The sequence below is a fragment of the Talpa europaea genome (assembly GCF_964194135.1).
Source record: "Talpa europaea genome assembly, chromosome: 8".
In the NCBI taxonomy this organism is placed as follows: Eukaryota; Metazoa; Chordata; class Mammalia; order Eulipotyphla; family Talpidae; genus Talpa; species Talpa europaea.
Window position 1 is genome coordinate 115,354,608 of NC_140075.1, and position 25,309 is coordinate 115,379,916.

General features: G+C 58.0%; 1 protein-coding gene across 5 annotated transcripts in view; it reads left to right on the plus strand.

Annotated features, from left to right (window-relative positions):
* BCL11B (BCL11 transcription factor B) overlaps positions 1 to 24,239 on the plus strand; it is a gene marked incomplete at both ends in the record, with an annotated part of 84,428 nt that extends 60,189 nt beyond the window's left edge. For all 5 annotated transcript variants that reach the window (XM_084239594.1, XM_084239596.1, XM_084239595.1 and 2 more), the window contains one exon: positions 22,198 to 24,239. In XM_084239594.1, coding sequence (XP_084095720.1) covers positions 22,198 to 24,239 — 2,042 coding nt within the window. The remainder of the gene's footprint in view (positions 1 to 22,197) is intronic.
* Positions 24,240 to 25,309: the final 1,070 nt, after the last annotated feature.

A 25,309-nucleotide genomic window follows, 5' to 3' on the forward strand; every position in this document is an offset into this window, starting at 1 on the left:
GAGCTTTTAAGGCCCCTTCTGCCTCGGGACGAGCCTCAGCTGCCTTGACCCTGGCCTTCCAGCCCTGGACTGTGAGGAACAAGCTTACTGTTTATAAGGTGCCCGACTGGCACATGGCACGGCGGCCCCAGGGGCTCAGGAGGGGCTGCGGCCTGCCCTCCTCTTCTGCTCCATTTCAGCTGAGCATCAGGTACTGCCCAGCACCTTCTCTGCACTGAACACCAACTGGCCTGGTCAACAGCAACGGGGAGTCTCCTCCTCCCAGGGAGGCTGAGAAATGAACCCACCACATACAAAGGTTTCAGAAGAAATAAGTGATGGGCTGCTCACCTGGGGGAAGCTGCCGAGGGCTCCCCCCAGGACAGTGCACATGTGTGTTTCTTTGCACGCACCCTGGCACTGTCCCTGGCACCATGATGCACCAGAGACTGCAGGAGCCGGCGGGAGCCCTGGAAGGGGCCTGAGCTGGGACAGAAAGGAGACTGAGACTTACTCCAGCAGGCACGGAGGAGGGTGACCCTGAGAAGCCCAAGGGAGGCCAGTGCAGAGAGTGCAGGACCCAGGAGTGGCTTGAGATGGCTCGATGTTGGGGTGCCTAGGGTGGAGATGCAAAGAGGGTGGAGGAGCTCGCTGACTGCAGTTCCGTATGGGCGCAGAGGCCAGTCTTGGGGTGGGGTCCTTCCATTTCCCCAGGGGCAGTCTTGGAAGGGGAGATTGGGGGCTCCTGCTGTGTGATCTCTCTGAGCCTCAGTTTTGTCATTGTGGACTGGAGGGAGCCCAGCGGGATGGGGTGATGCTGGCGATCATTTCAAGGTCATTTCAAGGCTAATACCATGTTCCAGATGGGTGCGTGCCTCTCCACGTGCACCCCGGTGTTGGATGTGGTTTTCCAGGCATTCTTTAAGATGAGTCCTGGTGGCTCCTGGGGATCCAAAGCCCTGGCTGGAGTTGCCTTTTTCTCAGGATAAATATTTGCACAGGCCCTGGGCCCTGCTCTTGGGAGGCGGGTGCTCTGAGACATTGCTCTAGCCCTCAGGAACATGCTGGGGGCTAGAAGTGTGGGATGATAGGTGTCTGCCCTCTGACCCTCCCAGTGCCTGGTGTCTCCCACCAGGCCTGGTTGTGCCTGCTTCTGTGGGTCAGCAAAGTGGTCTGGCAGGCAAAGGGCCCAGGGCTGCCCGTGGCAGCTGGCCATGGCTGAGGGTCTGGCTTCACCCGGCCAGCCCTGGAAAGCAAGGAGGCTGGTTCAAATTCAGTTTGGGTCAGCAAATATTGACCAGGGCTGCTCTGTGCCAGGCCTAGGGAAGATGCAGGAGGTGAGTGGCCACAGGCACTCGGGAGGCCCCCACTCTGGCGCTGCTGGGCTGATTCCTTCTGGGTTGATTCGGGAGCCTCCTGCCAGCCTCCTGCCCCGTGATCTGGCTGCTGGGTCCTAGGCCCTGGAGCAGGCACTAGCAGGGCAGTCCAGGACCCTGGCCGAGAGGTGAGCCAAGTGGACACAGATGCCCCTCGTCCCAGTGTCACGGACAGGTTGCCTTCCCTGAGCCTGATGGGGAATTCCCCACCTTTTGGGGGAGCAGATGAAGCTTCTGGGCCCTCAGAGGAATCCTGTTTTGGTCAGGGGGCTTCCAGATGTGGCTCCCGAGCAGAGCGTGTGGGGTAGACCCCATGCTCTGATGTGCCCCAGCTCTCAGTCACCGCCCGCATCCCTGGCTCGGCCGTGAGTGCCGCCTTTCAGTGCCTGGCATGGGCTCAGCTCTGGGCTTGGAGCAGGGATGACAAAGCTTCAAATAGGATTGCAGCCGGCGCCCTCCCCTGCCCACCAGAGCGCAGTGACCCCCTGGGTCTGCCGGGCGGGGGTGGGCCCCCCGGCCGTGGGCGGCCACTTCTCCGGCTCCAGCCCCCCTACATCGTGGATTTCTAGACCCGGGTGGGTCTGGTGGGGTTCACTGTTCACCCTGCCGTGCGCTGATAAGATCGGGGGAAAAAGAAGAGCGTCCCTGTCCTCGTGGTGGAATCTGGTGCCTTTCGAAGCGAGAGACGGAGAAGTCAGGGGGAGCTCTTCCACAAGAAATAGATGCTGCTGTCTTGGGATTTGGGGAAACAGAACCAGCGAGGGCTTTCTTTCCCTTCCCAGGCACTCCGTATTATTAAGACACTCTGTCTTATGAGGAATGTTGGATAATTAATCCTGTGGCGAGGCAATAGCAACAAGCGTTCGAATATATTTAAATAATGAGGGAGCTCTTTAATGTGGACCTGTAAAATAATTGTGGGCCGGTGGCACGAAGGAGAGTCTGGATTTATTGAAATGTGCTTTTCCCCCGCAGACGATGGGATTTTATTTTGTGCACACGCATGTGGACACACACACACACACACACACGGGTATACTCAGGGACTCAGTACACACAGGCACGTTGGCACGCTCGTTGGGCACACACAGCACACTCACACGCGCACACACAGAGCCTTAAGCCAGAATCCTGCTAAGTCTTTTCCCTTTTCAGTCGAAAAGAATCAATTACGCCTTGTGGTCGCTTTCCAGAAACCACTTTTGATCGTGTGATGTTGTGTCAGTCGAGAGCGCTCCAGTCGGTCCCTCAGAAACAAGAGTGGGGGGAACCCCTCTCACCAAATATCTGGGCGTCCGCGCAGGTTCTCAGCAATCTGGAGTATCGACAGCAGTCAGAATCCGTGGCTGTTGAGACGTCGCCTCTAATTGAACTGGGAAAGGTAAACCCAGATTCAGGGCTCTGCACGCTGTAATTGCAATAATTTAATTTAGCTATTTAACCTGTAATTCAGTGGTATTTATTAAGGAGCATGGGAGAAAATGAGGCCATTAGGAGCCAGAGATGAATACATTGAAATGAAAATGAACACTTCTAACTGCCAGTTGACCTTCGGTTTGTAGCAGTTTTTATTAGGCTGGTCACGGTAATTACCAGGACGTGAATCAGGGAGGAAAGTGAATAATTCCGTAATGAACATTTTTATTCATTATCTTGCATTTTCAGGAAGCGGACGAGTATGGTGCAAACGTATCGGTGATGCACTCTTTCTGTTTGTTTTTCAAAAAATAATGGTTTGTGGACAATGGCCCCATTCTGCGGGGGGCGCTGGCATCGGGGAGCCGAGCGCGGTGCCCAGTGTGTCGCTGGCAAGAGAGCTTGGGCGCGGGGCCAGCTGTTCCCAGGTGATGGTCCAGCTGCCTGCGGGGACCAGGAGCCCAGCGGGGCCGGTTCCCCCAGATTGTCACTCACGTGGGAACCTCTTGACCAGTGCGTGCAGGGGTGGGTCAGAGACACTCCAGTGCCCATCAGGGTGAGGGGGAAAGCGGGTAGTGTTTGGGGTCCAAGGCACAGCTGGGAACGCAGAGCAAGAGCCTCCGTGCCCTCGGGCAGGAGGGACTTCTGGGTGCCATCCTGGAGACTGATCAGGGCAGCGGACCTGCAGGGACACCTGCAGTGTGTCCACCGTGGGGGCGGCTTGGAGGAAGTAGATGCCAGGCTGTGGGGGGTGGCCAGGTCCAGCTCAATGATGGAGTTCCCAAGGTACCCCATCGAGAGAGAAAAGCACAAGGCCAAACTACTGTGTACAGTGAGTGTGCGGGCGGTAGGGGATGTGTGCATGTGTGCGCGTGTGAGTACACATCTCTGGAGTCCACAGGGAAGGCGCAAAGGAAACACCCAGATTTTAATGGGAGTAAGTTTGTGGTTTCTATTTTCTTCTGTCTGTGTCTGTAAAGTTTTTGCCAGAAGCAAGAATTCCCAGAAGATGTGGTAACACTGACTTCAGACGTCGAGGTGACTTTCATGGATTGGAAAGAAAGGTTTCGAGCTGGGCCCCGATGGGGGGGCTGTGCCAGCCTTGGGGTTTCCTCCTCCTGCTTCCCGGCGTAGCAGGGATGGTGTCAGGGATGCTTGCCCAGCGCGGGGAGCTTGGTGTCCCTGGGCGTGGGGTATGGGGGCCTCGTCTTTTATTGGCATTATTTCCTTCCCTGCTTGTGGCTCCAAATTGGGAGTCAGGGCCTGAACCCTCCTTCCTCCTCTGGACCTGGGGGTGCAAGGTCCAGAGTGGGGATATCTGCTGAGGATGGTCCCCAAAACCCGACCACTGAGTTGAGGGCCCAGTCTCTGCTGTGGTCACTTCCATGCAGGTGGAGACTGAGCAGGACTCATTCCGCAGCTGGGAGGAGAGGGTGGGGAGTGTGTGTGCATGCATGCGTGTGTGTGCATGTATGTCTGGCGTTCTCAGGAGAGCCTTATGAGATATGGGGTTGCTCCACCCCCACCAGACACACCGGGTCTTCATTTCCTCCCCGTGGGCCCTCACGCGCCCTCTGACCCCCAGGAGCGGCTTGGAGGGTCACCTCCTGAAGAGAAAAATTTCTTTTCCAATTTTCCATTTTCCAACTTTACTCATTTTCTTTATCAAGAGCTCCATGGTTATTAGAAAGAAAGTAAGGGACAGCCCTGCCCTGAATCAGTGTCTGCGCCCCGCTTTGCATACCCACTGCCTGGCTGGCAAGAAGTGGGGGGCTTCCTCGGCCACCTGGAGGACCTGGCCATCTGCTTCCCTCGCCCCCTCCCCACTGCCCCCAAGGGTGAGCCTGTATAGCACCCCCAAAAGACACGGCCACAAGCAGAGGCTCTGTCATGAACCCCAAAAAGGGCACAAGCTGGTGAGGGGGAGCAATGGGCCTTTGGTTCTGATTCTGCACTGGGGCCCAGATGTGAAAATAGCATTCGTGAAATCATGTGCATAAATTTGGGGCCATTCCTAGCACATAGTAGGCTCTTGGCAGAGGCTTCTCCTCGCACTCCACCTCCGAGCCTAGAGAGTCCCCCCACCAGCAGCAGAGTCATCAAAACAGCCACCTAGTCCCTGGGGACCCTGGGCCACCTCCACATGGACTCCGCCTCCCAGAAACACCAGGGAAGTCCGATATGACCCCACGAGCATTTTCACTCTTCCGAGGATGGGGCACAGTGCCCCAATGTAGCTTCTGTCTCATTGCCAAGAGCCCCAAGATCCTCTTTCCACACCTGCCTCCTCACGAACATGGGCCCCTCTGACAGCAGCACATATTTCTCCAAAGTGCAGCTGACCCTTGAACCCTCCAGGTTTTGGTCCCCTGGACCTCGACACATTTGCTAAAGCAGCTGCAGAGGGAGAAGGTCACAGGGTGTGCCAGGCAGAGGGCTCCTTTCTGGAAAGGCTGGGACCTGGGGGCCTTTCGCGGAGCCTTTGATGGCCACGGTGTTGGTCGGGGAGGCCATGGCACTGCCTCCCTGCAAAGCTGACTTGGGGCGGGGGCAGGCAGGAGGTCAGGCATGTCATCCTCCATGCCAGGGGGGTAGCTGGTGCAGCCCTGCCCCCCTTTTTAGGGTACAGAAGAAGGTATCTCGGTGCCGCGTCCCCGTAGCCACCCAAGCAGCCCACAGCCGCGGCGTTCCTGTGGAGGAACTTGGGAACCTCTCCTCTGCCTGGTTGCCTGGTTACAAGATCATCTGTCACCGTTCCCCGAGAAGGGGGCTTGGCTGGGGAGATGCGGGGGAGTCAGGAGATAGTGTCTGCTGTTGGGAATGCGACGAGTACGTTCGATCATATCTAATTCCCATTTATATTACGCCGGACAGCCCCACTGCCCAGCTGCCCTCTCGAAGCCTCGGACCGCTGGGGTTTTTTTTGATGCATGAATGAAGACTGGGAAGTGGGCCAGGACTTGGCTCCTGGGCTTCTTCATCATTTATTAGCTTCTAGTTTTAATTGTTTCCCAACTTCTTTGCAGATATTTATCTGGGAAGAATTGTCAGTTCTTGCTGCGCCGCGCAGACGCCGCCTGCAGGGCTCGAGCTGCTCCTCTGGGCTGCCGGGGTGGGTGGGGGGGTGCTCAGTTCAGTCCAGCAGGTGACGGTTGAACTGCGTGGAGTTCAGATGTCAGATGTTGCTGCGTGGAGAAGGGGCTCGGGGTGCACAGGGGAGGCGCCCACTCTGCAGAGGCCAGCATTCCCTGGAGGGGGTGAAGCAGACGCAGTGGCCTTCGGTTTTGATGTCCACGTGGGCCTGTCGGCCCCCGGGCCCAGCAATATGTACAAGCAGGTCGCTTCCCCCAGTGTGGTGTGTCCAGCAGGAGTCCCAGGGACAAGCCTTCGGGTTGGGGAGACACAGCGAGATACTCAGCAAGTGCTTTGTGTCCCGGGGAGACGTCCTGGGTGTGGCGTGGATTGGGGGGCTGTGTGTGGGTGCCTCTGGACACTAGGCTGGACGTGCAGGTGGGGGCCTGCTGCTGGCTGTTTTTTCTGGCTTCAGCTGTGGAACTAGGGTGTGGGGCCACCCCCGTGGAGGGCCAACAGCTCCCCTCCCACAAAGCACCGAGGTCGAGTGGACCTGGCTGTGTTGGTGTCCATGCTGGGTTTGGGGGGACTCAGAAGGCCAGGCCAGGCCGGGGCTGGGCCCCTCCACCCACGCTTGACTTCGAGATGTCCGTTCTCAGTGCACAGCCTCAGTTTTCCCATCTGGCTCTGAGGGCAGGGCCAGCCCCTGCGCCTGCCCTTAGTTCATGATGTGGGTGACAGGCCCCTGGGCTGCATTGAAACCCTGTACTTCCTGGGGTTGCCAAGGCCAAGGCGGGTGGGGGGTGCGGTCTGCCAGCTCCTGGGTGGCTACAGCTCTTGAGTGAAATTGTGCAGACGTGGGTCTCGGCTCCTTCACTTCCCCAGGACCTGGGGTCACCCATGTCCCCGTGAGCCTCACTTTGTTCTTGTCAGATCAAAACGGTGCCTTCTTCTCCAGGCCATTTGACAAAGACTGTTGTACGGAGTGTGGCCTCCATTGCTTGCCGCGCAGGTCGCAGTGCTGGGTGTCTGAGTGGCCCTGGGCAGGCCACGGGCCATGGGCCAGGAGCCAGGGGCCACGAGGCCCTGCTTTACCATGCACTGTTTGTCCAGAAGCCCCCACTCATCCTCAGACCGTCCCACCAGGCCTGGGTCTGCCTTCTGGGCCAGCTCAGGCCAGCTCGGGTTTCGGCCAGTCACTGGCCTCCACCTCCACTGCTGGGGACAGCCTGGGGACAGTCGGGAGGTCGCATTGCCTGTGCTGAGCCTGGAGGAGGGAGGGCAGACCCCTGGCGTGACAGCCCTGATGCCAGCCCCGAGCTTCCAGATTTTGCTTCTCTTGGCTCATGTTTGGGAAAATTACGGTGAAGACACGGTGCTTTGTGGGGGTGGGGTGGACATGCACGTATCTCACAGGACCCCCATTTCCTTGGGAACTCACTGAATTTGCAACCTGCTTGGGGGCCGTCATGGTCAGTAGAACCCTTGGAAACCACAGTGCCCTCTTTCCTGGGGACACGCTGGGGGGCCAGTCTGGTGACTGCAGATCATGGGTGAGGAATTGACTCGGGCGGGCCGGCAGAAAGGGGAAAACAGTAAAATCCTTCGACTTGTCGGCTTGCTTCTAGAACATGAAGTTAAAAACCTATTTTGAGCTTGGCATTTCTGAGGACCGATCCCTTCTGAAATTTGACCAAAACGATCAGAGATTTGATGGCAAGGGGGTGGCACGCAGCTGCGCGTGGCCTGGGCCGGGACTTCTGGCCGGTGGCGTCTGTAAGTGTGTGTCGGACGGGCCTTTCTTCCCTTGCTTTCCCTGCTTTCTTAGCTCTGGGTCTCCTCGTTGAGTGTGTTTGGAAGGGAGACATTTTTACAGAAAAGATGGCAAGAGGATTGGGGGGGAGGTCACCCCTCTGCAGCCGGAATCTGAGTTCTCCAGCGTATGTGCCAAGTTGATGGTTATTATTCCCCCAGAAAATAATGTCCTTTTTTTACTTGCTTTTAACATTCTGCCCTTGGCATCTGTCCCAGGCATTGTGGACGAACGCAGACTGTGTTCTGACGACGGGGTAAAGCAAGCACTTATTGAAAAGCATTCTCTACTTAATTACATTTCCTTCTTCTGGAAGCTATTTTAATTTTTTTTTTATAATCACATGTTAATTGTGTATTAGCGGGGCCTTTCTGATTAGTTGAAAACATAATGAAACCTTTGTAAACAACAGAGAGAAAGAAAGAGGAACGTGTGAAGCAGAGACAGCGGTGACGAGCCAGTTCTAGGGCCGGAATAACTGCATTCGTGATGCCCGGGCGGGCCGGAAATTGTGCCTGGAAGTCCCTGTTTTGAGTGATGACTCCCCTAATGCTGGGGGGCGTAGGTAGCACCATGGCTACTGTCTGGTGATGGAGTGGACTGGGCTCAAGCGTGGTCCTGCCCGCCCCCCCCAACCTGTCCCTCCTAGCCCCAATCTGTCGTTTGTCCTTTTATTCACTCATCCACCAGCCACTCAGCCCATCATTTACTCACTCATTCATTCATTCACTCACTCATGTTCTTACTGATAAATAGCTTCCTCTGTTGAGCGCTGACCAGACACAGGGTTCTTGACACACACACTCTTGATCCTTGAAACACGTATCATCCCCACTGGTGGAGAAGGAAGCTGGGTTAGTTCACTCATTCAAGAATTAGCAGGAGAACTGGCTCTGGCGGGCCCAGGGTGGGCCCCAGGGGGCTCTGAAGCCCCCATGTCTTTCTCCTCCACACGGCAGCAGGCTTGGAGGGGACCTGGCCCCTGCGAGCAGCGGCCGGGCCGAGAACTGTGGGGGTAGGCCTGCGTGCATGTGTGTGTGTGTGCATGTGTATGTACAGTTGCACTTGTGCGTGTGAATGTGCCTTGCGGGTGGGGAGTGAGGTGAAAGGTAGCAGGTTGTGCTCCCCAGAACGGGAGGCATTGTTTCATTTTCTGCTTTTTAACCAGAGCTACATCCTTTACTGACAGCGCCAGCCCGTTGCACCGTCACTGCTGCAGCCTGGGCCACCTTCGCCCGCTCTGGTCCCCATTTAAAGGGCCGGGCCCCTGGGTCCTGCCGTTCCCAGGACGTCACAGGGGAGCGTGGCCGGGCGCCGCTGGTGGCAGTGCTACTGGGAGCGCGCGCCAGGTCCACCGCGCGCTGCGAGGGCTGGCCGCCAAGACGGTGGTGGACAGGCGCCAAGCCAAACACACGCGTCCCGTCCAGCAGAGCCAGCGCACTTCTGCAAAGAGGAAAAATTGACTTTCTGATTTGGAGTGTTTCTACAACCCCGAAGAATCACTCCAGTGATTGTTCTAAAAATATTCTGGAGGCAGCACATTCTCCAAGGCACCGGGATTCTGAGAGGTCCTTAATTGTACTTTTTATGTAATCTCTCTGGATTGGGGCTGAGAAATGAATGGCTTAAGCTGGCATGGTCATCCCCCCCAGCCCCCCACCCCCGAAATGCTGTAGCTGGAAACAGTGGCGTCCGCAGCAGAAACCGTATTTTTATCTCTCTGACTTCAGGAAGCATATTTCAGCTTTCATCTGCAGCCGCCGTCCCAGGCTCTCAGCCGAATCTAGGGCAGCCCCGACGTCCCTGCCTTGCTGCCCCGCTGAGTCCTGGAGGGGGGGCATCCGTCCCCAAGTGCTTGGGTGGCACATGTCACGTGCCTGCTTGGATGGCACCCCCTTTACGAGGCACAGGGTTCCCCAGGAGTCCTGGATGCACAGCTCCAGGCTGCTTTGGAATTCAAGTGATTTCTAGAATGATGAAATTGACTGGGATTCCACAAGTTCATTTATTGCCAAAAATAAATGATGTGGCCCCTCCTCCTGCTCTCATCTTCCAGGCTTTCTCTCCTCTCTCCTCCCCGCCTTCTCACTGCTCTCCCCTTCCAGAATTTTCTCCTGCAGTCGTTCCCCTGCAAGAAAGGAGCCAGTGCCCAAGCTGCAGGTCCAGCTCTGGGTTGTGCACCCAGGTTGACATCTCATGAATCTCTGTGGGGTATTTAGCTGCATCCTGCCGCTGCCTGGCAGATCCCTGAAACGCCCTTGCCCAGGCCTGGCCATCAAAAATGTCCTAAGACTTTTTGCCAAAGGCCCCAAGAGGGGCACAATAGCCCTCAGTCGGGAACCACTGGTCTAGGCTCTTTTTCCAAACTGGCAAGCACCCCAGCCAGAGAAAGGTCTGGAGAATATTAGTATCTATCTTTAGCCTACAAATAACCAATAATAATAGGGTGAAGTGGAAGCTTTGGGTTGAGGCTGGATTCCCACTGTTGAATTTTACCTCCAAAGGTTATTTTACAAAGTTGCAGGATGGTTTGAGGGGGGTCTCCTGGTTTGAGGGGGCATCCTGGTTTGAGGGGGAGCCTGGTGTGGTTGACAAGAGGGTGGTGGATGGTCCTGGTTGCAATGGCCAGGCAGACAGACGGTCTGTGTGTAGTCATCAAACAGTCAAGCAGCCTTCCTCTCAGAGTTCCTTTGCTGAGCTCTAAGGCACCGCTGCTGCAGCTGGGTTTCAGTTTCTGGTAGCTTACTGGTGAGTGGACAGTTTTGAGGGATTGTGGCCCGTGTTTTGGCCGTGTGTTGCTTGGACTTTCTCAGTTTTATTGCCCTGGCTCCTCCCGGTTTCCCTCCTCCCTCTTCCCTCCTCCCTCCTTCAGCCCCTCCTCCTCTCTCCATCTCCCTCCTAGCCTTAGAGTTTCCACCCACCGAGAGGACGCATACGGAGGACTTGGCTTATGGACAGGCAGGCCCCTCATTTTGACAACATGGTCTGTGACTTGAAATGTTGACTCACTCACCCCTGGGGCACCGAGCTGGGCCAGGTGCTCACTGTCCTTTCATCTTCCCGCTGCCAGTCTCCAAGAAATCTGCAATTGGGTGGTCAGCGGGTTTTGTGCAGGGCTTCCTGGGAACGCTGTGTGGCCAAGTGTGCACTTGACAGCCGCCAGGGTGACGTCCTGGCCCAGCCGAACCCAGGCTCTGAGGGCTCTTTCGCCAGTGGGCCGGCCAAGCCAGCCGGGGCGCCGGGGCTGCTTCCCCTGTGCTGGGCTTCTCCGCTTCAAGCTGTCCCCTGTGCACCTGACCGGGCCTCCTGACTCCAGATTGTGCAGGCAGTTTGGGGTGCAGCTCCCTACCCCCCACCCTTCATGCCACCTCGAGCTTTCATCTCCTTTGTCACCAGCACAGCCCCCATGGCCCCTGCACATTTCCGAGAATCAGCTGGCTTGGCCTCTACACCCCGCCCAGCCTGGTGCCACGGCTGGATCTAGCCACTGTGCCACCAGCCACCGTGCTGGAGCCGCCGGGGCTGGGAGAGGGTGGTGCCGTAACCTTGGGTGCTGTTGCTTGTTGACGTGGGTGCCCCACCCCCACCGTGTGTGTGTGTGTGTGTGCACTCACACAAGTGTGTGCATGCACTCACACTGCATTCCATGTGCCTCTGCGTGGGGCATGGGTACCAGCTTTTCCATAAGCCCGCAGTGCTTGGTACGTCTCCAAGCCCTCCGATCATCGGGCCAGCGGCTCACCTCGCGTCCGGGCACCGGGAGCTTCGAAGCCGAGCTGTGCCTGGCGAGCACGCGGCTGACCATCTCCCCACTGCCGCGGGCTGGAGGAAGCTGGCACCGTGGCAGAGGCGAAGCTGCAGAAGTGCCGCAGGTTTTTCATATGGAAATGTGAAATAATGGGGTGATTAAATAGAGCTGTATATTAAAGTACATCTGACATTAGAATTACCATAATGTGCTGTAGCCTTAGGCTGAGTACTTTATTTGCCATCTGCGTCGGCCCAAAATCCCCCGGGGAAGCGCTAAAATATTCTGAATAAACTCAGCTCGAGTTCTTATTGAGAGTAAAATACCATTTGTGGCACGTCGTATTGATTCGTCTTAATTGTGGTGCAGAAAAGAACATTCACTGGCTGATGACTTTTGTGCTGGTGACAAGCTGGCTGGAGTTACTCTAACACTGCAGTTGGTTAACCTGGGCAGACGGGCGACGGGGCAGGCAGGCACCCTGGCTCTGGGTGGGGAGCTGTGAGCCACCCTGGGCGCGGCACAGCGCAGCTAGGGCTCCCTGCCAGCACCCCGCTCTGCTAGCGGGAAAGAGGGTGCCGCGTGGGGGAGGGGCAGAGGAAATTCACACTCCCCTCCAACGCCCAGCCCCAGCCGGCTCCTGCAAGGCGGAAGCCCTGGTCAGCGGCCTCCCTTGGGGGCCTGGTCTCAGTCTTGGCTGGGGAGATGCACTGTGAGGAGAAGACCCCAGCTTGCATGGGTGGTGGTGGACCTGGTGACGGTCCTTGGAGCCCTTTGGGGGAGACGGGTCTCACGCAGTGCATTAAAGATAAATGAGTCGTCAGCAGGAAAACACTCGGTGATGCAGACACGGCTCCCCCGTCCACAAGGTCCAGTTTTTACCCTATAATTGCCTGTCATTATATACAATTTAAATATTCAAACATTCTCCGCAAACCTTGGGCTAGCATGTTTTTATTACAAATTCAGAACAAGGGAATAACCTTTAACTTCAGAGACAAATGAGACAAATTTACAAGTGCATGTCTGCTGTTTTCTTGTGTTTTATCAATCCCCGCGGACCCGGGCACTTTGCTGTCTCGCCACTCAGAACAATATACATATATTACGACTTGTTTGTCGTGTGTCGGTAATGAGTCCCCTCTGCATTGGCTAACCTATATAACGCGGCGTCGAGGCTCTCCATAACGTCAATTATCTCCTCGCAGCTAAGCGCACCTTCCATTACCGCGAGATTTACTGCCCTGCACTGCTTCTTGGGGTGGAACGTGGACGTTTCTGTGGGTTTAAGGCAAGGGAGGCTGGAGACCGGCCTGTGGAGGGAGTCGTGAATCCCGACACGGCGGCTTCCTGCGTGTGCGTGGAGAGGACGGTGCTCCCGGCGTGGTGCTGGGGAGGAGCTGAGCCCGCCCCGTCCCGGGATGCCTGTCAGCCATGCACACGCCTGCACACACATGTGCACACGCGGCCCTTCCCGCACCGGGAGCCGGCAGCCAGGTCTTGCTGTCCTTGTCTGCCAACTGCTTGGTTCACTCTGTGCTGTCCCGTCAGGATGGTTTCACGTTCTCTGCCAGACTCCTGCCCCCAGAGTTCCTGGGGTCCTTTTGGGAACCCCGTATCTGGAGGATGGGGCGGGGGCAGAAAACCACCAAAGTCCATGGAGAAGTTTAGGTCCTTTTCAAGAAATCTACAAAGAGCAAATTTCAAGGGGTGCAATGACATGGCGCCCTACTTCTCGACCTTTTCCGTCTGCCTGGAGAGCTTTACCCCCTGGGAAAGGCCCACGAGGATGGGCTAGGGGTGTTGGGGATCACTGAGAAGGTGCATGGTGCTTCCTACACAGTGGCCCCGCTTGCCTGCCTGCGGCTCTTCCACCTGCCGGCAGCGCCGTCCTCGCCTGGCCCCAGGTGCCCCCGCGGTCAGCAGTGTCGCTCCGCTTCGGGGCCTGTGGCGTTTCCTGAAGCCAAACCTGCACACCTGGCCTGACCACAGAGCAGTTGAGCAGTTGAAATTGAGAGGGGCGGGGGTGGGTATCTGGGGCGCATGGTGCTTGTGGCTGTAGTTCTGTTTTAATTCTTTCCTGTCCCACCCAGGACCTGGACCAGCCTGTTCCTGAAGGAGGCTCACAGGCCTGCGGCCCCTCTCCTGCTAGTGGTCCTCACGGGCGGGGTTTGAGGCTGACTGTGTTTTCTCTCCACCTTTCCATTCACTCTTTGGGAAGGGAGGATCTGATCGAAACTCCCCTCTCCATGGGCTTCATCTCTATCCTCATGCTGCCCAGAGATCTTCTTTTACCAAACAGTTCTTGACTTGAGCAGGCCTTGAATGTGGGCCTGAAAAACCTTTATTTATTTATTTGTTTTAATATGAAAGTTTTTGCTATGGTGGAACTGACAGCAGTAGAGTTTGATCTATGTTGAGCTCAGCTTCTTTGCATGTTTTCAAGCCTCCTTGGATGGGTTCTCGAGCCCCTTTTCAGCTTCACCAGTAGCGTCTCCCCTCTATGAACCTAGGGTCCCACCTCCATGCCTTTGTGCCTGCAGCTTCCTCACTAGGCACGCCCTTTCTCTGCACCATTTTTCTGCACCATTTTCTCTGCACCATATTTCTAAACTTGAAACCTCCTGACTCCCAGGCTGTCAGTCTGTCCCTCCTTGGTCTGTCCCCCAGTCTGTCCCTGCTCCAGGCACATAGCCTCAGTGGCCTTCAGAGTCAGTGCCTTGGCCTCCTGCGCTGGATGGTGGGCTCCCTGAGGCCAGGTGATCCCCCTGCATCCCTGGGCACACAATAGGTGTCTCCTGCACTGGCAGAGGAGAGAATGGAGAAGCAGATGAATCCAGGGTGCTGGGAGGCCCTCAGGCCTGGGGTGCAGTTCCTGGGCACTGCCGTGTGACTGGGCGCTGTCGGGAGGCCTTGCCGGCCTCGGGATGGGTCAAGAACAGCCAAGGGCCTCTTCTTCACATCCGTGTTTGATCGGTGAGTGAGGACAGTGTAGCCCTAGAGGCCCTGCAGAGGGCACAAGGACTGTTTGTGCACATGCCCTCGGGCCTCCACGCCTGGGCACTGGCCTCTCCAGCTGCATCTCTGTCTCCCCGTCTGCCCCCTTTTGCAGCCCACAGAAGCCCTTCTGTTCTGTGCGGCCCAGGCATCCGCCCCTGGGCCTGCTCTTGCGGTGCCGCCCACAGGCCGGCCTTCCCTCCTGCATCGATTGGCACATCAGTCTGTGCCTGGCTGGCATGCTTGTCTGAGCAATGCTTCTAGCCCACCCCCTCCCCAGTGCTGCGAATCACCCAGCCTGAGCATCCTTCATGCCCACAGCTTCATGTCCCCAGGCCCCCCCTGCAGCCTCCTGGAGGAGAGGGATCCCAGCCCATCCCTCTGGGTTGGCCTTCTGAGGCCAGCTCCTGGCACAGGGTGACTGGACGGAGGAGCGAGTAAATAAGGGGGTGAGAAAGGCGGGCCCTGAGCTTGCAGGACAAGGTGAGCATTCTTGGGGTCATTAACTTTCTAGGAATGTCTCCCTTTGCTTGAAGCAAGATGTGGGGGCATTTTTCTGCCCCCATTGTCCAGGGAACATTGGGCTTTCCCTTGAGGTTCCAGCGAGGGGGGAGGCCTAGCCCCAGCCCCAGGTGACCCCGGGCTCACCTATGTGTGCACACGACCACGGCAAACGGACTGTCCCCAGAGGGCTGAGGCTGAGCGAAGCTTTCTAACCATGGAAGTACCCTTTATTCTCAGCGCATGGCTTTGCCTGTACAAAGCCTGCAGCTTGCCCGCTCTGGCCAGCCATGGATGTCCACGGGAGCAGGGTGGTGATTTCACCTGACTGGCCCAGGTCCTGGAGGCCAATGGAGGGGAGTTGAACACGCTGGAGTCGGGGGCCAGTAGTGGCCATACGCGAAGAGCTTGGTGCCAGCCCTGCCCAAGCGTGGTGGAGGACGCAGGGATTATCCTGAGCTGGGGCCAAGGAGGCGAGCTCTTTGGAGAAGGAAAGGAGGGTCTTTGGTGAGGGGGCGGGCCCCAGCAAGGCTCGGAGGTGGGCAGTGCATGGGCGCGAGGAGTGGACTGGGAGATTGGGAGGAGTGGCCAGGGTGTCCAGCCAGTCCTGAAGCTGAGGGCCTGGTGCCCCCTCCAGGGTGCAGGGCAGCCAGAGGTGGGCAGTTGCAATGCTGATGGCATCTGGCTTCAGTCGGGACTCACCTGGCGTCTGGGTGGCTGGAAAGCGGCGGCTGAGAGGCGTGGGCTGGGCCGGGTGGGGTGATTGGAGAACGCTGAGCAGAGTCCCGCTCTGGAAGTGTTGGAGGCGGTGGTGCCCGGGTGGCAGGCTGAGCTGGAGGTGTTCACCCAGGCCCAGGCAGATGCCCTGTGTCCCAGTGGTGAAGACGCTGGGTGGGCTGACTTTGGGGGAGCAGGCAGACAATGCAGCATGCAGTTCAGAAGCCCACGTGCGTTAGCAAGGCCCCCGTCACAGTGGGCGGCCAGCGCGATCCCTGTCCTCAGAGACCCTGGATGCCAGCCCAGGTGGTGACTTTTCAGTTAACAAGTCATGGCCAGTGATCTGACCTTGAGCAACCTCAGGCCTCTGAGCTTCCTTTATTGCCTGTAAATGGCCCTGGTGTGGGGTGACCAGGAGACTGAAGCAGCTGATGTAGCTGAGAGGCTGGCCTGCCCCACGCAGGCTCTAACCCCCCGGCAGCCACGGTCTTGCTCTCTCCCCCAGTGCCCTCCCTGCATGTGGGTCGAGAGGGTCAGTGTTGTGTCTCCCCAAGTCACAGGCTGTGTCCCCAGCAGCAGAGGACTTACTGCATAAAGACACTCAGCTCTGGATTGTTTCCCAGAGAACCAGGGTGGGCACAGCCCCTGCTCCCAGCACTCTGCTGCCTCCATCTCTGGGCTGTGTCACCTACTCTCCCATTTCCTGGGCCCATGAGCTGGGGTCCCAGCACAGAGGCAGAGGCACACTGCATCTGGCCGCTGCTGTCTGGAGTGCTGGGTTGAGGAGGATTCCGAGACCTGGAGGACAGTGTGGGGATGGATTGGTAATGTCTGCACAGGCTCTGGTGAAGGGACTTGGGACCTGCCTGGCACGCTGACTCAGCACTTTGTCACCAAGGAGACAGGTACAGGTCGGGCATGTTGCCACATCATCCCACCACACCAGCACCCCCAAAGGGCATCTGTACTTTTCCTTGAGATAATCAGCATGGTTTCACTAAGTTCCTGAAATGCTAGCCAAAGCAGCAAATCCCACATTTACTTGGCATGCAGCTGGAACCACAGTAAGATACCCGGGCATGCACAGCTGCCCTGCCCCCAGCACATGCCCCTGGGGCCCCAGCTCTGCCCGCTTTTCTCTGCTGATCAGGCTTTTAACAGGACAGGCCTGCTGGGGAAGAGTGGAATCACGGTTTATTGTCACTGCTGTTGATCCTGTTCCCTTTGCTCCCTCTCCCCGCTTGGAGAGGCTGAGATTTGACAACACGTGTTCAGAACAGCCAGGCTGGTTGGGGACGTCACAGACGACAGAGCTCAAAATGAACAAGTCCCTTGAGGTGGCCAATAGACATTCCCTTTCTGGGATCACAAAAAGGGAGTTTTTAGTTTTTAAGCTAAAATTTAGTTTTTAAATGAATAGGGGCCTCCACACCTAGGGGATGGTAGTGACAATAATTATTGTCATTTTGGAACTGTGAGGACAGCATCGTGGGCAGAGGTTCTGGAGGGTGATGGGGTGACTGGGCAGTGACGCCATCCTGGCGTCCAGAGAGGGGCAGGTCCGTGACAGGGGACCTCGGCCTCCTGCTCCTGTCTCTGGATTTGGCAGGTGACATCTCATGACTGTCACCATCCTGAGTGGCGTGTTGCCCCAGCCGGCTCACTCACTGTGAGACCTCCCCTCCGGGGCGTGGCTGGGAGGCCCCGATGGGGTCCATCAAAGGGCAGACAGCCAGCATCCTTCCCTGGAGGACACCCGAGCAACAGGAGAGCTTTGGACTGTTTTCCTTGTGAAACAGGCCTGGGCAGATGCAAAGGGCGGATGCAGCCCTCAGGGGTGCTGTGTGCCAGGGCTGGGACCCACCTGGGGGCGGGGGCTGATGGGAGGGTCACGCCTGCCTCTCTCGGGCCGGGGAATCTGCTACTCTGCTGCTTCAGTTTCGTCTTGTGCCGGCAGAGATGCGGCCCAGGAACAAGGAGATGAGCGAATGCAGGTGAAATTGCCAGGCCGGCTGCAGGGCACGGCAGCGCACCACTAAAGCCAAGCCCCAGTTTTCTGGTTTCCACCTCTGGCTTTGGAGGAGGATGGCCGCTGCAGGAGGACCCCAGCCCTGCCTGAGTCAGGAGGCCGATGACTCCGCATCCCTCCTCCCACAGGCAGGGCTGCCCGCCCACCTGCTAGGACCTGGCCTCGGGGGCAGCCCCAGTAAGCAGGTGCTGTGCTTTAAGGGCCTGTTCATTGGGAATGACCAGTCCAAAGCGTGGCTTTTTACTGAACATTCGCTGCCTTCATTGGTGTTCGAGTACCGGCGTAAAAGGGAGGAACAGTTACTTCAATGCTCATTCAAAACAAGACCTCAGAGCAGAGGGGAAATAGCATTTCCCTGCAGGAGTCCAGTTGTGGGTTCTTTGCCCAATGCCACAGTAAAGAGTGACGTGCCCTCAACGTCAGCAAGTTTCTGCCCCACCCTGCACCAGGCAGGCTGCATTAAAATTCTTCCTGCAGAGTCACACACAGGAAGACGTCCCTGGGGTGTTGGGGATGGACGATAAATGAAACATACAAAACGCAAGGCCGCTGACATGATACGCCATTTATACGGGGTCCAGTCAGGCCCCCAGCCCCTTTCAGAGTCATTCCATGGATGAGGAGGTGGAGGCTTCGAAGGGCGTGACTTGGCTGACATCACCCGCCGGTCACAGCAGAGGAAGCCCCTGCGCTGCTCGCCAGCTGGGCACCCCGACCTGGGCAGTCGCAGGGAGGGTTTCAAATTTGGGAAGACCATCAGGGACCCCCTTTAGGGCCAGGAGGACAGAGAAGACCCAGAGGGGGTTTCTGCCAACTGATTCTAGAAATATCTGGGGAGGAAGAAGCAACAGGCAGAGATGGGGTCCTGGGGCTGAGTTGCCAAGCAGAGCCAGAGACCGAGCCGCAGCTGGCGTTCTAGGTCTGGAGGCCTGGCTGATGCCACTGGGTGAGTCGCTGGTGGGAGGTGGCTGCTGGCTGGGTGGCTGGCAGACCCGCCGCCTCCTGCAGCCTCCAGCTCACCTGGGTAGGTGACCCTGCGGAGGCGGGAGTCAGGAGGCGCCTCCCGCCCAGGGTCTCCGGCCGCATTGACAGCTGGTCCCCTGCGACTGCGTGTGTGGTGAGCAAAGAATATTTAGCAAGTTTCAAATAGAAAACTGTTCTGAGTCAAAGACTTTCTGACATTGTTCTGTTCTTAAAAGCGAGCAGGCCCAGTGCTCAAGGCTACTCTGGGCAAGAGATAACCACCAAGTGGCGATATGGAAATGAACATTTTATTAAAAAGTTGGGGAGAGTGGAAAGATATTTGTCTGGGGAGGGCCTTGGAGGGCTGAGAGGCTTACAAACCTCGGAAGCTGTCAGACGCCGGGAAGGCCCTAGCCTGCAGCCAGACTTGCCATCTGGAGGGAAGTCTGGCATCCAGAGCAGTCTGGGGGTATGGGGGGAGTGGGCTACCCCACATGGCCAGCAGCCCTGACACTGGCCGGTGGACACGCAGACCCCACCCCACCTGACGGCCAATACACACAGCAGCTTCCTCCCTGGTGGCTCCAGGCTAGAGTTTCAGAAGTGTCTCCCCCACTCCCTTTTTTTTTTAAAAAAAAAAAACAAGAAGTGTAAGCTTCTAGCTTTTTAGAACAAGTTGCTACACGTTCCCCAGCAGCTGCCATTGTGATTTTTTACCAAATCCTTCCATCAGCCATTTTGGGTGTGGAGCAGCCGTCCATCGGGCCTGCTTGGGGTTCTGCACTCTGTTCTGATCCCACCTTCCTGGACAGCCATAGAACTTTCTAGAAAATGTGTGACCATGAGAGAACAAGATCCTGGAAGAGCTCTGGAGATAGCCAAGGAAATAAAGATGATGAAAAAAGAAATGGGGGAAGGGAGTGTCCGACTTAGAGGAATCAGACAGGGACCCCAAAAAAACCACGATTTGGGGTGTCTGAAACTGAGGTGCAGGGCACAGAAGTGTTCTTTAATCTGAAGTTCTATGACCCGGTGGGATGTGGGGCTGCATTTGTTTATTAGCTCCTGTGTCAGAGAGGGCCTTTTATGTATCTTCTTGTGACTGACTTATTATGTCTGCTTAAGAAAAGAACGTGAGGGGAGCGCTGTGGCTGCTGGCCAGCTCTCCCGTGAGACTGTCTGAGCTCCAGGGTCTGCTCTGTGTGCATCAGCTAATAAGCAAGGACAGGTGAAGGTGGCTCCTTGGAAGCTGGCTCTTTCTGTCCTAGCTGGGGGTGTGGGAGGAGAAGCCTGGGGTGTCTGTATGCCTCAGAGCTCCCCCAGTGGGACACTGGAGGCCCGGGCTTCCTGCTGTTTTCCAGGTGGGGAAAATTCTCCCTAGGGACCCCAGGGTGGGGCCTGGACTGCCCAGCCCTCCTGGGAGCAGCCGATTACCCAGGCACTCTGGAGAAAGAAAATTGCCCCAGAAGTTCACCTTGAGCTGTTTTGAAAAGCAAGGGGCTGAGCTTCAGAGTTCTTTTCTCTTTCTGTCCCTCTACCACTGGTCTCTTCACCCCAGACACGCAGGCATGACATCAGAGGGGAGGATGAACAGCCCCCATGGGACGTGGGCCTGGTGTCTGGGTTCCTGTGGTCTGGTGGTGGAGGTCTGGGGAGCCTCCACCCTGCCACTCTGGGGGCACCAAGCCAGGACACTGGGTCACTGAGTCATTTGGTTTTTACTGTTCAGGGTCCAGCCCTTCAGGAGCATAATCCGCGGGTAAAACACAAACTTTGAACAGAATCGCCGGAGTCCGCGCTCCCAGGAGAGCTGCGGCCATGAGGCCTGGCGTCTCCATCCGCGCCTACCGGTCCCGGGGTACGGTTGTTCATTGGCAAGTTGGGCTTCATCTGAGCATTAGCAATGGCCATACTTTATGGGAGTTAAAATCTTCCAGAACCAGGAAAATCTGAAACGAGAGAAGGGATTTTGAGGACTGTGATTGTGATGTCTTGTGCCAGGTCTGGATGAGTTTCTGTGCCTTTGGCATCCCCTGGTGAACGGGCATGATGGCGGGGTCTGCCCGCTCCTGTCTGGTTTAAATGGCGTCCAGTTTAGAGAAAGGTGAAGGAGATGCTCCAACTGAGAAAGTGGGGGGCTTCACCCCAGCTGGGAGGGTAGCCACCAGGCAGGTTCTGGATGAAACCGGCAGCCTCCATTTTGGGACTGCCCCGGGATGGGACAAAGACCGTGACATTTGGCACCGGGCTGCCTGTGTCCACGCTGTTTTGCTCCTGATGTCCCCAGAGGCAGTTTGTCACAAATCAACACTCACCACCAGTCAGGCTGACCTCCCCCGTCAGCTAGGACCAGGTTTTTTCATTCAGTTAGCATTCTGGTGGGGGCCTTCGCAGATGTGGGTGTCCCCCTTCTGTGGGGGAAGGGGGTAGATTCCACAGCTTGACTAGGACCCTGTATAAGGACTGGGGAGCCCGGGGCCGCTGCCACACCTGTGGAATTCCTTTTGCTCCTACCCACGTGTTTAAACTTGAGCCGGTGCATGGATGCTGGTGTCTGAAACCCTAGAATTTCCTAAAGTTGAAATCCCACAGGGTGCAGAGGTATGAACTGACTGCAGGACAGTCAGTTGACTTCTGATTTTGAAAACTTCTTGGATTGCATATATTTTTTAAAAGATTTATTTTATTTTTGCATACATGAGCTGGGGTATAGGTCAGAGGTGCAGGGAAGTGAGAGGATTCACCAGCGATAGGGTGGGAAGCAGAACAGGTGGATCCACTGAAATCCACTGCTGAGGGGAGCAGTGGGTGAGTCAGGAGAGGTCTGCTGCACCATGTGGGTGGCTCCCTGGCTGGGGATGGAACTCGTGCTGAAGTGGCTGCTGATAGCTTGATAGCGCTGAGACTTAACCCCTTGTGCCGCCAGGGAGGCCTGGATTGCATATGAATGGCTTATCAGTGACTCTTGGGGAGGGGGCGTTTTTTTTTGTCCCCCCAGGGGCATAAAGCAATGTTTGGAGACATTTTTGATCCTCTTAACTGAGGGAGGCGCTCTAGAGGATAGAAGCTGCAGGGATGTGCTAGGCTCACCATCCCACAGAGCGCCACGTAGCTCCCACCCCGACCACGGAATTATCCCGGTCTAAATGCTCTAGGGCCTTGGCTCACGGCCCTGGCTAGACAGTTTCAGCTGGGATGGCTGCAAGGTGTGCGGTCGGCGAGCACCTTCATGTAATTCCTGCGTTGGGCTCCTTCCCTCTCGCAGACTCCATCTCGCTGGTTGCCAAGACAAGGGGAGTAAGAACTCATTTTCCTTAGTGGAACCCCAAAGGCCTGCGCGATAGCAGTGACTTGCTGAGGCCCAGGGGCTGACCCGGGCTTGGCCAGGCCCACCGGGCCCAGAGCTGCTTCCTCAGCGCCCCAGCCAGGTGGACACCCAGCCCTCGGCCAGCCCCCCAGGGGCGCACCCGCCGCGCCTCGGAGTCGGGATCCTTCCTTGGAAGCGCTTCGGGGTCGGGGCGCAGCGGGAGTGCCCAGTGCCCGCCTCTCACGCTCTGTCTGCCTTTCTGTCCGTGTGTCTCCCCAGGTAAAGATGAGCCTTCCAGCTACATTTGCACAACATGCAAGCAGCCCTTCAACAGCGCGTGGTTCCTGCTGCAGCACGCGCAGAACACGCACGGATTCCGCATCTACCTGGAGCCCGGCCCGGCCAGCAGCTCGCTCACGCCGCGGCTCACCATCCCGCCGCCGCTGGGGCCCGAGGCCGTGGCCCAGTCGCCGCTCATGAATTTCCTGGGCGACAGCAACCCCTTCAACCTGCTGCGCATGACGGGCCCCATCCTGCGGGACCACCCGGGCTTCGGGGAGGGCCGCCTGCCGGGCACGCCGCCCCTCTTCAGCCCGCCGCCGCGCCACCACCTGGACCCGCACCGCCTCAGTGCCGAGGAGATGGGGCTCGTCGCCCAGCACCCCAGTGCCTTCGACCGAGTCATGCGCCTGAACCCCATGGCCATCGACTCCCCCGCCATGGACTTCTCGCGGCGGCTCCGCGAGCTGGCGGGCAACAGCTCCACGCCGCCGCCGGTGTCGCCGGGCCGCGGCAACCCTATGCACCGGCTCCTGAACCCCTTCCAGCCCAGCCCCAAGTCCCCGTTCCTGAGCACGCCCCCGCTGCCGCCCATGCCCCCGGGCGGGACGCCGCCGCCCCAGCCGCCCGCCAAGAGCAAGTCGTGCGAGTTCTGCGGCAAGACCTTCAAGTTCCAGAGCAACCTGATCGTGCACCGGCGCAGCCACACGGGCGAGAAGCCCTACAAGTGCCAGCTGTGCGACCACGCGTGCTCGCAGGCGAGCAAGCTCAAGCGCCACATGAAGACGCACATGCACAAGGCGGGCTCGCTGGCCGGCCGCTCCGACGACGGGCTCTCGGCCGCCAGCTCCCCCGAGCCGGGCACCAGCGAGCTGGCGGGCGAGGGCCTCAAGGCGGGCGACGGCGAGTTCCGGCACCACGAGAGCGACCCGTCGCTGGGCCCCGAGCCCGACGAGGAGGACGAGGAGGAGGAGGAGGACGAGGAGGAGCTGCTGCTGGAGAACGAGAGCCGGCCCGAGTCGAGCTTCAGCATGGACTCGGAGCTCAGCCGCAACCGCGAGAACGGCGGCGGGGTGCCCGGGGGCGCGGGCGGGCCGGGCGCGGGCGGCGCGGCCAAGGCGCTGGCCGACGAGAAGGCGCTGGTGCTCGGCAAGGTCATGGAGAGCGCGGGGCTGGGCGCGCTGCCGCCCTACGGCGAGCTGCTGGCCGACAAGCAGAAGCGCGGCGCCTTCCTCAAGCGCGCGGCCGCCGGCGAGCCCGACGACGAGGACGCGGGCGGCTGCGGGGACGCGGGCCCCGGGGGCGCGGTCAACGGGCGCGGCGGGGGCTTCGCGCCGGGCGCCGAGCCCTTCCCGGGGCTGTTCCCGCGCAAGCCCGCGCCGCTGCCCAGCCCCGGGCTCAACAGCGCGGCCAAGCGCATCAAGGTGGAGAAGGACCTGGAGCTGCCGCCCGCCGCGCTCATCCCGTCGGAGAACGTGTACTCGCAGTGGCTCGTGGGCTACGCCGCGTCGCGCCACTTCATGAAGGACCCGTTCCTGGGCTTCACGGACGCGCGCCAGTCGCCCTTCGCCACGTCGTCGGAGCACTCGTCCGAGAACGGCAGCCTGCGCTTCTCCACGCCGCCCGGGGACCTGCTCGACGGCGGGCTGTCGGGGCGCAGCGGCACGGCCAGCGGGGGCAGCACGCCGCACCTGGGCGGCCCCGGGCCCGGCCGGCCGAGCTCCAAGGAGGGCCGGCGCAGCGACACGTGCGAGTACTGCGGCAAGGTGTTCAAGAACTGCAGCAACCTGACGGTGCACCGGCGGAGCCACACCGGCGAGCGGCCTTACAAGTGCGAGCTGTGCAACTACGCGTGTGCGCAGAGCAGCAAGCTCACGCGCCACATGAAGACGCACGGGCAGATCGGCAAGGAGGTGTACCGCTGCGACATCTGCCAGATGCCCTTCAGCGTCTACAGCACCCTGGAGAAACACATGAAGAAGTGGCACGGGGAGCACTTGCTGACTAACGACGTCAAAATCGAGCAGGCCGACCGCAGCTAAGCGCGCGCCCCGAGCGGCCCCCCCTGGACAGCGGCACCGCGGCCGGCCCCGAGGACGCGCCCCGCCCCCCGCGCCCCCCGAGCCCCGGGCGCCCCCCGGGCACCCCCCCGGGCACCCTCCCCGGGCACCCCCCGGCGGCGCCAGCGGCCCCCCGCCCGGCCCGAGTCTGCGAAGTCCTAGGGAGACCCGAGGGTTGATCGAGGCAGTTGAAATTGTGGAGCCTTTTAACTGTGCAATAATTTCTGTATTTATTGGATTTTGTCATTTTTTGGGGCATGTGCAGGTACTTCTTCTTCTTCTTCTTTCTGTTGAGATTCCTTTCAAAGATTTTGTTGGGTATCCATCCCTTCTTCATTTTTTTTTTTTTTGTTTGTTTTTTTAAACCCAGTAGCAGCCTGAGCGATGGCTGGGAAACAATGCAGAGAGGCAGCCTAGCTTTTAAATTATAATTTGGGGGGGCGGGCGCTGCTTTTTTGAAATTTTAAGCTAAGCATGTGTAATTTCTTGTGAAGAAGCCAACACTTAAATGACTTTAAAGTTGTTTTATAGTCCTTTTTTTTTTTTTTTTTTTGGTCCTGAAATAAAAAGTGGCATGCGGGTTTTTTTTTGTTTTTGTTTTTGTTTTTTTTTTTGGGGGGGTGTACAGCGGATAACAATCTTTAAAGTTGTAGCACTTTGTTTCAGAATTGAAATGGAGATGTAGCTCTGATGACTTCCTGAGGAACAGAGGCCTTTCTGTGGATTTCCACCTTTACATTAGACGAGGGAAAACTTCGTGGTGGGGGAGAGGCACCCCAGAAACTCAGCACTGCCAGGGAAACCCGAGTTTTTGAGGGCCCACCGGGCAAGGCCCAGGCAGTCCCTCCTGGTCCAAGACCCGCCGCCGCTGGCTCCCTGGCCTGGGGCAGCCCTGGGGCCTCCCGTCGTTGGCTGTAGTCAGAATGGGCTGAGGGCACTTGCGAGCAGGTGGTGGTGGTGGCAGGCAGGGACTCAGAAAGGAGGGAAAACCAGGGGTGGCTTTTCAGTCTTCTCCTGGCCCGCCAAGGGACGCCACGTCTGTGGCCACCAGT